The sequence below is a fragment of the Apaloderma vittatum genome, unplaced genomic scaffold, assembly GCF_000703405.1.
Source record: "Apaloderma vittatum isolate BGI_N311 unplaced genomic scaffold, ASM70340v1 scaffold8151, whole genome shotgun sequence".
NCBI lineage: Eukaryota > Metazoa > Chordata > Aves > Trogoniformes > Trogonidae > Apaloderma > Apaloderma vittatum.
This window is the reverse complement of record NW_009698466.1, coordinates 22,400-35,887: the sequence shown is the minus strand read 5'-3', so window position 1 is coordinate 35,887 and position 13,488 is coordinate 22,400. Positions and strand designations below refer to the sequence as shown.

The 13,488-nt window shown below is 48.2% G+C and overlaps 1 protein-coding gene across 1 annotated transcript in view; it reads right to left on the bottom strand.

Moving 5' to 3' along the window:
• Positions 1–10,744, bottom strand: part of WNT11 (wingless-type MMTV integration site family, member 11) — a 25,050-nt gene extending 14,306 nt beyond the window's left edge. The window contains exons 1-2 of the mRNA XM_009878020.1: positions 10,624–10,744; positions 591–826 (exon numbers count right to left, since the gene is read on the bottom strand). Coding sequence (XP_009876322.1) covers positions 591–826; positions 10,624–10,706 — 319 coding nt within the window. The 5' untranslated portion in view covers positions 10,707–10,744. The remainder of the gene's footprint in view (positions 1–590; positions 827–10,623) is intronic.
• Positions 10,745–13,488: the final 2,744 nt, after the last annotated feature.

Sequence of the window (13,488 nt, the reverse complement as noted above, 5' to 3'; positions counted from 1 at the left end):
GAGCTCTGCAGCAGGAGGCAACCTCCCACCAAGGGCAAGGAGACACATGGACACGTGCAACTTGTTCAACATGGTGTGATCTACTCTTGCAGCACATGAAGCAGCCCCCTCCATGGACTCTTCTGCCTCTTTTGGCCCCTGTGCTGGATGCTGCTTGCCAGCAGGTCATGGAGCTGGCATGCATGGAGCTAGGGGAAGTGGCTGGAGGCTACAGAGCTACAGCACAAGCACACGAGGCTGTTTGACCCATGGAAGCTGACTGTGCAGCCTCACATGTAGCGTGTGCTGCTTGACAAGTCTGCACGCCCTGAACAGCAGCTCCATGGTTGTGAGCAAGTCCAGCGTGACTCCTAATGAGACGAGCAGACCAGACTGGTGGCATGTTTTGTAAGAGCTGTGGGAGACCGAGTCTTGGACTCAAGAGCTCCTGGAAGTGACTGGCACCGTAATGATGAACGTGATCTCAGAGAACAGGACGACCGGGCTGTGCAGTCCCTCCACATCCCCCCTGGAAGCAAGATCCTTCCCAGCCCCAGCACACATACATCTCCTCTACACATGTCCTCAGCTGAGCCAGCAGTGCTATTTACCTCTTTCTAAATCCAGCAGGTAGTTGGGAGCCAGCTCAATGGAGGAGCAGTTCCACCTCATGTCTGAGAAAGTTTTACGGCAGGTCTTTATCACTTCCCGTGCTGCCTGGATGATGGTCTGCATCAGCTCCAGGTTGCTGCGGCACAGCTGCACCTGGGAAACCACCAAGCCTTCAAGCTGCTTGCAGTGCTGGGTTTGATTCAGGGCCAAAGCCGAAGGAGTCTTGGACAGAGCTCTGAGGAGACAAGCACATGCAAAAAAAAGGCATTAAGACCCACAAAAAACGACAGTCTTGAAGTCAACATTAATTTCTTCACTATCTCCAGTTCACGCTTTGGCCTGTGTTCATCTGATTTAATCTTAGCTACCTGTAAATAGGTGCTTAGGTTAAACTGGTGAGAAAGATGGGCAACTATGAAGAGTGATTTATCTCATCTGAAGAAATGTTTAAGAAAGAAACACCCTCTAGAAGTGCACATTTCTCTCCATCATCTAGCAGAGCCTGGACAAAGCTCCTGGGGCATATGCCAAATTGACTGAATATGTAAATCCTTCTGGGAAGCTTTTTGCTGAAGAATGAAGATGACGGACCTCCCAACAGAGTGAAAAATGACCCATCAGTTCCATGATAACAGAAAGCTGGATCTTCCAAGACCGTGGTATTCAGGGGGAAAGAAAAAAAAAAAAAAGTGAAGTTGGTGTTATCAGTGTTTTGCATTCAGCATCCGTCTCACACACTCTCTCAGGATTATGCTAAATGTCATGTAATTAATTATGAAGAAAATCCCCTGCGACGCCTAGGGAAAAGCCACCAAGTTTGAAAACCAGATGCTTTCCCTTAGAGTTAATGCAAAGGGCCCCCAGCAATTCCATCCCTGTTGCATATAGATAAGTCTGTTTCTCTAGTCTCTGAAAATGTTGTGCAGAAGCCCGATGAGAGCATTTGCAGAAAGAGCACCACTGTCAAAACTGAGAAGGAATCCACTAGCACCAGCACGCAGAGTACCACAGAAGAAACCATAACACCCCAAAGAGCCCATTGGTTCTTCCAGTGTGTGACTGCCAACGTTTCCAGGCAAAAGAGAAAAAAATAAATGCCGCTGTGCATCATTTCAGCCTGGAGAAAAGGAGGCTGAGGGGAGACCCTGTTGCTGAAAGGAGGTTATGGAGAGGTGAGGATAACTCTGTTGAACTAAGTAACAAGTGATAGGACAAGAGGAAATGGCCTCAAGTTGCACCAGGGGAGGTTTAGGTTGGATATTATTAAGAATTGCATTACTGAAAGGGTTCTCAGGCACTGGAACAGGTTGCCCAGGGCAGTGGTAGAGTCCTTGTCCCTGGAGGTATTTAAGAGTCATGTAGACACAGTGCTTAGGGCCATAGTTTAGTTGAGGACTTGTCAATGTTGGATTGATGGTTGGACTTGACGATCTTAAAGGTCTTTCCCAAACTAGGCAATTCTGTGATTCTACAACACTGTACAGGGATCTTCTCCCCCAAGCACCCACAGTGATCAGCAGAAGCCTGCAGTGTAACTCTCTTTCTGTCTTTATGACCTGCTTAGGGTAGTCATAAATGTTATTCATTCCCATAAAACAACTTTCTAGCTGGCTGCATCAGTAACTGGCATCTGATCCTGGCAACACGACTGCCTTAACACATATTTCCTTCTCTCCTTGTTAAATGTGATGCCTTTCAGCTTCATCCTGAGCCATCCTGGTCGGTTTGGCTTATTAGCGGACACATTTCTGGGTGCATTTCACTTTACTGCTGCAACATCCATGCCCTTCAGAAGTTAAACGAGATGGAAACGGAGCTAAAACGGAGCCCTAACCAAGATCGGGATATTAGGTCTGATCTCCAAATTTCAGGAAAACATATCAATGTTTCACCAGCTCCCTCAAAGCTGGCTTGAACCAGCTGCTGTATATGTTGGAGCTCTCTCTGGGCTGCACAGAACTGCTCACCCCATCCTTGCTAGGGCTGAGTAGATCTGCACTGACAAGCTCCCAGGCGGCTGGAGTTCGGCATTTTTGGCACTGGATAATCAGTGCTGAATTTGGAAGGGAAACCACCACTCTCCTGGCTGTGTAAATATGTACATCATACGTATATTTAAAGAAGTTCTTTAAATATACAGTGAACAGAAATTTTGGCCAGTGAATTTCATGGGAAAGGAAAAAGAGGAGTATTTGATTATCAGAAATTCTGCCTTGTGGTTCACCTTGGTCCCTTGCATGCTGTTACGCATGCAGCTCTGTACAGGGGCACCTCCAGAGGGATGCTCACCCTGCCTTAGATGCAAATAATGCTGGACCTGAGCTGGTGGAGACAAAACCTGTTGGCGATAGCCTGGGTGTTCAGGTCTCTTAGATACCTCATGTCCTTGAAAGTAGAGGCATGAGATTTTGAACAGAAAGAATGTCAGCTGACCAAAATCCTTTACAGTGACCTCATGGTGATCCCTCTTCAGCCCATGGAAGGAAAAAGCCACATCTAGGTAGTAATTAGCCTGATGAGGTCTACGATAGGATAGCATCACGCCCTAAAAGTGCTCATTTTCTGCACTGTCTATAGAGGGAAATCCAGGCACCAAGCTCTGGACACCGACATCTGGACTGTATAAGCACAGAGCTGAGTGAGAGGAGTCCAGCCCCCAGCACTTGGCACCAGGAACCTGTGAAAACTCATCCCAGAAAGCCTATCAGCAACTCTCAGGAATGGGCTGAAATGCAAATCGGGCAAGAGGCCAAAGCAGCTCGTCACTAACAGAGTGAAAATGATAAATGCTCCAGCACGGTATGTCCCAGCAGCAAAACAAGCAAGTAAGGGGGAGGCAGACGAAACGAGAGAGTTTCACAGCCTTCACAGAAATTAGGAATGTTCCAGGTCTCTGAGAAATGCTGTAACAATGGGGCACCAGTTTTATAATCACAGGTGCCAGGGGACACTTTAGAGGCCTTGGAAAGTTCCACCTGGATGCACGTATATCCCAGGTCTTGCACCACATTTTCTAACCCTGGGTAAAAGTCTTTGACATCTTTAAAGGACATGGAAGGCTACATTGAGGTACCTGCATCTCACCATTACAGACAAGTAGGGAACAGCGGGAATAACCACCTGCAAAGCAGGAATAACCACCTGCAAGTCAGGATGAGAGATGAGTTCAGCCTGAAACTCATCGCCGTTGTGAAAAAAAGGGACATGGTGCAACAAGATTGTGTCATTCTAGAAGGCCTGAAACGACCACCATCAGAGAACTAGGTTTATAATGCAATAAGATAGAAATTTGCTTTGTGGAAGAGGGAAAAATACCTGCCAGGCAGTCAAGAGAGGAAGGACTGTGGCCCCGTTGGAGGGAACTCAGTAAATGGCAGCAGTGGCTGCTTCGTGCCGAATGAGCCGAGCTCCAGGGAGCCCGCCAAGAGTAAAAATACAAGACTCAGAAAGGTGTTTTCTGAACATCTCCCAGGCCCGAACTTCATGCCTTTGCTTGTGAGAACCTATAATTGGAAACATCTCCAAGCGTTGGGAGGAAAATGTAAAAGGTAATGGAGATGGAAAAGAAAACTCACAGTTACTGGAGTCGCTTGTCGAGACCGAAAAGTGCATTTATAAATCACAGATCAGGAATGTGAGAGGCCTATTAGGTCATCTAGTCCATGCCCTGACAGCCCAGGTTTGCTCAGTCTCTGTCCTACATCCAGAAATGTCTTCTCCACCCTCCTCATGGAAAGGCACCAACCCTCCCCAACTTCTGGCAGCACTGGGGAGGGATGCTCATCATCAGCAAAGGACATTGATGGGGAAAAAAGTCCATTTGGGGGACATTGAAGAGGAAATCACCCTCCCCTAGAAGAGTCTTGGGTGGGATGGTGGGATTTGGTGATGGGTCTCTATCCCATCTCCATCCAGTCTCTGTTGAACACCAGCACTGGGAAGGAAACTGGAGCCAAAGGGGCACAGCCAGCCTGAGTAAAGCAGCCTTCAGGGGAGTAGTTGGCAGAACAGCCTTTAGTCTTCAGTCTGGGGAAAAATATCCCTGATAATCATCTTTCTTCGGACTCACACCTTTCATCTGAGAAGCAGCACATGCGGGTTTTACCTGCTGCCACCCCATAAATCCTGCTTTTCACTGTTTCCTCCTGCTAACGTCTTGCTCTCCTCCCTTGACTCTCCTGCCCCGCCCTTCATTCTCCAGAAAGCTGAGGATAACTCAGGGGTGGTTGGTCGGGTTTTTTTTTTAAAAATACACATATTTGACCCATCCCTTTAAATAAACAGGCCCCAAACCAAACACCTTCTGCTTTATGTATAGCACAGCAGGGCTTTCAATTGAAGTTATGGATACTGACAGAAACCCATAAATGTAATTACAGAGGAAATATGATTCATGAAGGGATCATGACTTTCGTTTACTCTTTTAATTATCTCAGGCAGTTAATAAATTCATTTGAAAACATGAATGCTCTACAGTGTTAGGTGCTCTGAGAGGTATGGGCCCATCCCTGCAGATCCGGGCTCCATGAGAAGACTATTCATAGGAGAAGTACCTTCAGATGGGAGCAGATTATCAGTGAAAACCCATACATCATTTGGTCCGCAAGGACCACTGTGAGTAGGACGTTGCTCATGGTCAAGTCAAAAGGAGAAAAACTCCCAGAACTGAGCAGTGAAGCACTTGGTACCCTTTAAAACACCCTTAAATCTCCTCTCTTTCTGATGTGAGCTCTCTCCAGAGGACATCTCTCCATCCTCCCTTGGGTGATGTGCCTCGAGAAGGTCTCACGGAGGGACTGTAGGTGCAACCGTGAACTTCTGCTCCAAACTCTTTGCTTTGCTTTCTGCAAAAGCATTTCCTTTTGTTTTTTTGTTTTATGCCTACTCTTAAATCCCTTAGTCTTGCGGGGATTTGGATGAAACAAAAAAGATTTAGGCAAAATTACAAGGCCTTGGAGAGTGAAGTGTTAAACTTTAAAAAAAAAGTCATAGGTTGGGATTTGTCTTTGCACTCAACCTCATGGAAGGTTGTTAATCTGAAGAAGCCTTGTTTTTTTCAGGTTTTTAAGTGTAAAAGGCTTGCAGGACTAACAACCTTGTCTAAGCTTCTGGTAGTCAGAGGCAGCCCTTGTCCTTGCTACTCTGTCCCACTTCAATCCTGGTCCGGGGACCACAAGCACTGGGAAAGCCACCATGTTCCCCAGTAAATGCTTCCACTGGTTCTGCAAAGCCTTTTCAAACAGAGAAGCAGGGTTTATACAGCAGGAAAAAAAAAAAAAAAAAAAGAAGAGAAGGAAGAGGGAGAGGAGTGGGGAAAAAAAAAACACAACTGTGAAGTAAAAAGCTTAAAATAAGAGCTGCTTTCAGATACGGTGCCAAATCCAGCACTGGCAGTGGTGGGCACAAGGCCATTGACTCCTAGCCCAAGCTTGACTGAAGTCAATGCCAGCAGCGAGTTGGCTCACTGAGGAAGGCCGTGGAGCTTTGTCAAGTTTTCCCGAGCTGCCTACTGAGTGAAGAGCAAACTTCAAAGCCATATTCGTGTCGTGATCCCCCCTCCGCCACCATCTTCCTCGCCCCCAGCCTGCTCCCCTCCTGCAGGTCTTTCACAGCAGCTCATCTAGCAGCCCCTTTGCCAGGCAGACGGTCTCCTCGGTGTCCCAGCAACCCCACCAAACCCCAGATGGAGGGAGAGAAGCACGGTCTGCCAGGAAGTGCAAAAAAATCTTTCCATTTTTCTCCCCTGCCTTCTGCTGGCTGCAGAAGGACTGCTTGAGGTTGGTGAGCTGTGGTGTGAGGGGACATCCTGGGTTCACGTGGCTAAGTCACCTTTTTCCTCCTGAAGGGCTGTGGTTTAACCATGGGAATCGTGCATCGAAGATGATCTCGTAGCTGGGAATGGTGCTCAGGTGGGGATGGCTGCAGAGAGCATGGGGCATGTCCAGGCAGCCACAAAGACAGGCAGGGACTTCCCAAAGTGACCTAGCTCCACCTAAAAATGATGGGATTCCTGCCTCCACCACCTGCTGTCATGGGCTGGTCCTGCAAGCCATGCAGTTTAAAAAAAAAAAAAACAAACTTGCTGCATTTCATAGAATCATAGAATCAAGAAGGTTGGAAAAGACCTCTAAGATCATCAAGTCCAATGGTCAACCCAACACAACCACTAAATCATGTCCCCAAGGGCCACATCTACACGTTTTTTGAACACCTCTAGGGATGGGGACTCCACCACTGCAGCCTGTTCCAACGTCTCATCATTCTTTCAGTACAGAAATTTTTCCTAATATCCAGTCTAAACTGTCCCTGGAGCAACCTGAGGCCACTTCTTCTCTTTACAACCATTCTTGTGTTGAAGGTTACACTCAGTCTGTGTCTTGGCACTTGGGCAGAGGAGATGTAAACCTCTGGAGATGCAGAAGTACTTCAAAAGACACTCTGTGCTCAGATATCCCAACATCTGCAGACTTCTGTGCACATCTGGCTGCAGCTCCCTCTAGTGCCCATGAATTTTTCAGCTCTTTCTTCAGCAACCTGCTCGGCCAAACCCAAGCTCCCTTGGGAAAGCTGAAGGGGGTGCAAAAGGAGATGGGTAAGGCGGTAAGAGTTCCTACATGATTGGCCCTAAGACGTCTCCTATTGAAGAAGATAGCTGCCTCACCTCTCTGGCCTCTATGATGGAAAAGAAGCTCTGAGGACCACAAAATAACACAAAAAAATAAGGATGAGAAAGTGTTTGCAAAAAGCAGCATGCAAAAATAAGGCTAAGGGGCTCGTGTGCTCTGAATGGAAAGGCTGCCTCTCCAGGACAGCCCTTGTCCTGCAAAGATCTGTCCATAACCTGATTTCACACCCAAGAAGCTCCCCGGAGCTCAGATAGAAGAGGCTAAAGTAGGAAGTTTCTCCAGCAGCAAAAGCAAGTTTATGGGATGCTCAGCCTCTGTGGCAGGGAAGGGCACGGTGCCCTTACAACAGCTGGGGATCTGCACCAGAGAACTTGTAAAAATAAGCCAAATAAAGCAAAACGAATCGCTCCTTTTTACCTTCTCCTCGCTTTTGCTAATTTGCAGGGGTTATTTGTGTTGCAGGAAGTCCTAAATGGCTGAAAAGCATTTTTCTTCTCCCCTGCTCTCCCTTTGCGATTACATCACGCGACAAATCGAAATTGAATTTCCCTATCGCCTTTCGTATCAGTCTCTCCCTCTTATTCAGGCTGGTAAAACTCAACCTCCTTATCTTCTCCCTCCCCTCCCAAACCCTCTTTGAAGCTCTCCTCTGGCACCGTGCCTACAACAACGGCGCAGCGGGTGGACCAAAAAAACATCTTGTAGCACTTCCCTCGCTCTTCGTCCTGTCCTTTTTTCCCCCCTCTTTTCCCTGTCCCTGAAGGGGAACGGGCAGGGTTTGGTTGTGCAGCACCCAGCACGTTTCTTCAGGGCTGGGATTGCAGCTCTGAGGTGTTGCTTGGTAGCATCGATCTCTTGTTCACCAAAAGTTTATCCAAGAATGGTCCCCAAGACCCAAGGACGGCAGCACCGCCGCGGCATGGAGAAGAGAGTGAAGGGGAGGGTGGGAAAATTGGCCCGTGTTTCCATAGGAAACCAAGGGTGGGGAAGGAAGGAGAAACAGCAAATGAAAACAAAACAAAACCTAACCAAAAAAAAAAAAAAAGGCAAAAAAAAAGGCAGAATTTTGTGAAATCTCAACTGGCAGCATCCCAGCCCTGGGACAGGGAGCACAGGTCTCTGCCAGGTTTTAAGCAGGTGTGAGGGAAGACCCCCTGGCACATCTGGATGCGGTGCATGCTTCAAATGCCACTATAATCCCAGCTTTCATCTTCCCCACTTCGCTTCTTCTTTTCCCGATAGAGGGAACGTGTCTGCTGGGAAGGGGAGGAGCAGCAACCATGGTGTCTTCTCTTCCAGCCGCTTCTCTACACCCCCATCCCCAAAAACAACGCTTGCAGCTTAACTGCTTACCAGCCAAAAGGCTGCTTCTGCCAACAAAGCTATTAGAAAACCTCGTCCCGCCTTCTTTTTGTGTCTACAGCTTGTCACCTGGCTATCAGGTTCCCTCTGAAACTCATCTCACCCCTGCCCCTTGGAGGAACCCAGGGCCCTCATTGCAGGTTTAGCATCTTGCTTAAGTGGGACCCTAACGCCAAGGGTACGAGTGAGTCCCTCCACTTGGAGATAGGTCTGTAAATCAAGGTGCCCTGCAGAATCAGGATGCTGCAGAACAGTTTTATTTCTGTGCTCCATAGAAATAAAAGTTGCAAACGAGCCCAGGCTCTGCCAGCCCATGGGCACGTTGCTAAAGATCCCGCAGAGAGGAGATGCCCACCCTGTGTGAGGTGCTGAGAGCCTAAATCCTCGAGGAAGCAGGCAAAAAGAAATAGCCAGGCTGTGTAATTTAGCTGTGGTGACTACTACAAGGTATAAAGCCATGGTGGTGTACAGCAAATCAGATCTTAACTGTCTTCTGCTTCCAAGGTGGAGTAATGAGAGAGATGATGTCCTAAAGTAGTTGACTACTCCTCCTGCCTGAGCACGTGCACTTAAACACCCTACGGAGGGATTCACCCTGCTTCTCCTTATGCCCATAAAAGTTGGTTGTGTGGTCTCAACCAGCTCCTTGCAGTCCATGAGGACATCTCTTGACATTTGTGTTGGATGCCTCTCTTTGGAGAGCATGAATTGCCATCTGGAAGGTCCTCTTCCCCATGACCCCATGCAGGGTAGTGAAAAACACTGACTCCAACAAGACCTCTTAACCTGAAGAGGGTAGATATAGATCAGAAGTAAGGAAGAAGTTCCACACCCTGAGTGTGGTGAGGCACTGGCACAGGTTACCCAGAGAAGCTGCGGATGCCCCATCCCTGGAAGCGTTCAAGGACAGGTTGGACGGGGCTTGGAGCAACCTGGGCTGGTGGGAGAGAGGTGTCCCTGCCCACAGCAGTGGGGTTGGATCTAGATGATCTTCAAGATCCCTTCCAACCTTAACCAGTCTACGTTTCTATGATTCTAAGATGTCCATATTTAAGAGAGACTTTACAAAAGGTGGTGTGGGGAGAGCCTCAGATGACGATGACTGGGACAGTGGGATGGGAATTAGACGTAGCACGGAAGGAGGAAAAAACCAGGAACCTCTCATCTTGATTTTCCCATCTAACCCCAAGATCCTCACCTCGACACACTATACCCCACACGAGGGACTCTTCCTGGCATTGCATGTAATTGTGCTTTTCTTTTACGGAAGATACTCATTTGAGGCTGGCCCACATCCCCTTATTTATTCTGCGCACATCTTCAAACCCAAGTAGAAAAGACAGATCACTCATCGAGGACATGAAACCAGATGGGTGCCGGAGGGGCTTGTTTGTTTATTTTGCAGTAAGCAACTAATTGATTGCTTGCTTAAGCAAAGAAATGAGATAGCGATGTTTTCACTTTGTTTGCATTGACATTACCTCCGAGGAAACTCAATCCAGATTTTGCCGCACCGCCTGGTATTTCTTCACCCTCCTTCCCTCCTCATTTTTAACACCCTTCCTGAAATCTGAAGGTTAAAAGGTCTTTGGAAAAAAACCCCTGTGTTATCTGTCAAGCATCCCCTGTGGTTGGAGATTGGAGGCATTATCTCAGCTGCCCGTCCCTAGTGCTCTCAGCTCCTGCTCAGCACGACCAGCGGTCCCGGTGGGAGAGTTTCCCAGCAGGAGCCTAACGCTAGAAACTTCATTAAGTGGCTCATGTGAGCGTTCAAGTGTGTGTGCCTTTCCTCCCAGTATCAATGAGAAGGAGAGAAAAAAAAAAAAAAAAGAAGCAAGCCTTAAATCATGCATATTTTGGAAAGAAGATGGAGACGTATTGTTAGCACAAGCTCCTAGTACACACACTCGAAACCGATGAATGCCTGGAGAAACGCAGCACTCGCTGCTCTTTAAACGGTTTTTCAGTAGTGGCAAAAATGGGTAAAGAGACCAGCAATGCCTACAAAGACTTTAAAAATGCAGAGAGATAACCGGGTACTTACATCCATTTTATCCCATGGCACAGCCCCGTCTGCAGAATCAAAGAGAGAAAACCAGCTAAGAAAAATCGCAGGCTCGGCTTCATTTTCTCCCAGTCGCCGAAGTAAATCAGCTTCTCCAAAGGAAAAAAAAAAGAAAAAAAAAAGAAGTAGAAAAGCCTTCCTAATTTTCTGCACAACGTTATTTCCCTGCAGCTTGAGTATCGCTCCTCCTTGGAGATGAACAACCTGAAAGGAGAAAGAGCATGAGCTACGGTTAGCTCTGAAGTTTAGCGAGCGGTCGCGAGAGAGAGATCTATTATCCCAATTGCAAAGGAGTGGTTTATGAATCACGACAAAGTTTGGATTATCCCCTCTCAGTCCCCTCCCTCGCCAAGCCTTGATACAACCTTTGGAGTCAACAGACAGACAAACCGTATGGCTTGAATTACACCCTGAGTTATGGTCTGATTGTGTGTTTCCATTTAACCCTGCACACGGCAAGACTTCATTCGCTGCTTCACTCTTTTTTTTTTTTATTCTTTTTTTTCACCCTCCTCTCCAAGAGGTTTGTGTAACTGCTTGAGAAGAAGGGGGAAAAAAAAAAAAAGATAAATCTTTAGACTAGTCCAAATCTTCAGCTATTCATCTCTCCCTTCTCTCCAGCTTTCTTATTTCTCCCCCCTCTTTTTCTGCAGAGGAGACAAATTACAAAAACTGCATTTCCCAACTTGACGCAGGTGCCCGTGCCCTGCAGATGTTTCAGTCTGATCTGTTACAACAAATGTGTTTTTTTTTTTTCCTTCTCACCTCATTAACTCTGCCTCTCACTCCTTCCAAAGTCCTCGGGCACCTGGAACTCACGGAAAGGGCTGCAACTTCGTAAACATAAAAAAATCACATTTCTGTCTCGGGGGAGCAGCCAGGAGGAGAATAAAGCTCTCAAGGATTTCCCCCTTTTTGTGGTGGTGGTGTTGTTTTTACCTTTCTTCAGTCTAAAAAAACCCAAACAATCCAGGGGCAGAATTCTTAGAGGGGTCTTCTCTGTCTCCGGCGCACAGCTCGCTTATTTTAGCAGCGGTATTAATAGCAGTTAAATGGGTTTCCCTTCAGTTATTCACTTCAGACACTGCTCTGGGCTGCTCTTTGTGGTCTTTGCGGTGGTTTCCCACCCCATGAGAAAGCCGATAATAAAATAAACAGAAAAAACCTGCCCGCCCTCACATTGCACCTCTGGAGTCTCACCACAACCCATCCCACGGCACGCTGGCATCCCCGAGCCGTGACCCCCTCAAAGGCAGGCTTGGGGATGGGAGCGGGAATGGCTGGAGCAGTCAGGGAACCCCCTTGCCCTGGGAAAAGCTCATCCCACCTGACCCTCCAGCTCTGGATTTGCCCCAGCTGCGGCTCTCTGACTCGCTTTGGGGAGCAAGGAATATTTCTGGGTGTTTTCTCCGCCATCTGCAGCGTATTTTTTCCATTCAGGCTGCTTTTCGGCTGTCCTAGCGCCTGGTGTAAAGGGTTACTAGTGAAGTGCTGTTATTACAAAGGATTTTAAGAACCTCTAGGGACGAGTTCCCGGCTCCCTTGAAGTCCGAGACAAAACTCCGACTGACTACAAGGCAGGCAGGATTTCATCGCCGTGGGGTGTTTTTCTTTAATGCCCGCTCGGGTTTGGGTTTGAGGTGTGCCTCGAAGGCAGCGCTCCCACAAGCAGCCAGGAGTCGGGGTATTTCTGTATCTTTTCATCTCTGGAAGCTCTTGGCTCTCCATGAGAGCAGTGGAAACCTTCAACCCTTAATCCTCCCTATGCCTTTTAGCGTCCATTTAGATATTTCAAACCCCTTATCTCCCTCCCATGAATTGCCAAACAACACAGAGTCGGGTGTAAAATGTCTCAGATGGTCTAAAACCCTCTCGCCGGCCAACATCATCCTCTGCTTTACCCCCTGCCTTGAAAAAGTTGGGTGAGTTTTTTTCTCCCCCTGCAGGGAGGAATAGAAATGATCTAAGCCCCCATCCCCACGCCGAGAGCTGCAAGCTTGGCCTCCAATCACCCCCCTGTTATTTGGGGAGGTAATAATGCCTTTTTCCACTCGGTGCAGCACAGGTTACAGTTTGCAAGAGGAATTTGCAAGGGGAGGGGCAGGAGGGAGACTCTTTGGGGCAGACGTGATGTTTACAGCTCTGGAGAGCTCCGGGTCACTGATCAAACCAACGGCAAGTGGCCCGAGGACTCCTAAAAAACCACCAGAGCCGTTTTTAACCTCAAAGCTCCTTTTTTTCTCTTCACCTCGAGTCTATTTGCAGCCCCATTCTCGCGGGCAGAAAATGCTTTCGTCTGACACATTGGAAAGTCCGGTCCCAGGGATGAGAATAAGCAAAAAGAATTATGTATGAAAGTGTGAGTATCCACCTCTATGTTTTTCCCAACTTTCCCACCCAAGAAGGAAAGCCATCCACCTGACCCAGCTGCCAGCCTGCAGCTCACCCCAGGGTGAGCAAGAAGCATCCCCAAGCGACCTGCAGCGAGGACGGGAGCGAGGACATGGAACTGGGGCATGGTGGAGCTGATCTCAGCCCCCAGCCTCTCCTCTCCCCTGCACCTCTCTGGTCTTCCCCCTCCTTTGCAACCCTCAGCATCTCCCATCTCCATTGCAACCCCTGGGTGTCCTCGCTATGCTGCAGCCTTCTCTTTCCATTTCAGCCTCCTGCATCTCCCTTCACACTCACAGCCTCAAGTCTCCCCTCTCCCTTGCGGCACCTAGGTCTCAGGTGTCCCTGCACCATTCCTCTTTTTAGCCCCCGGTTCTCCCCTCTCCCCTGCAGCCCCTAGGGCTCAGGTCTCTCTACACCCTCTGGGTCTCCTTCTCCTTTGCAGTCCTTAAG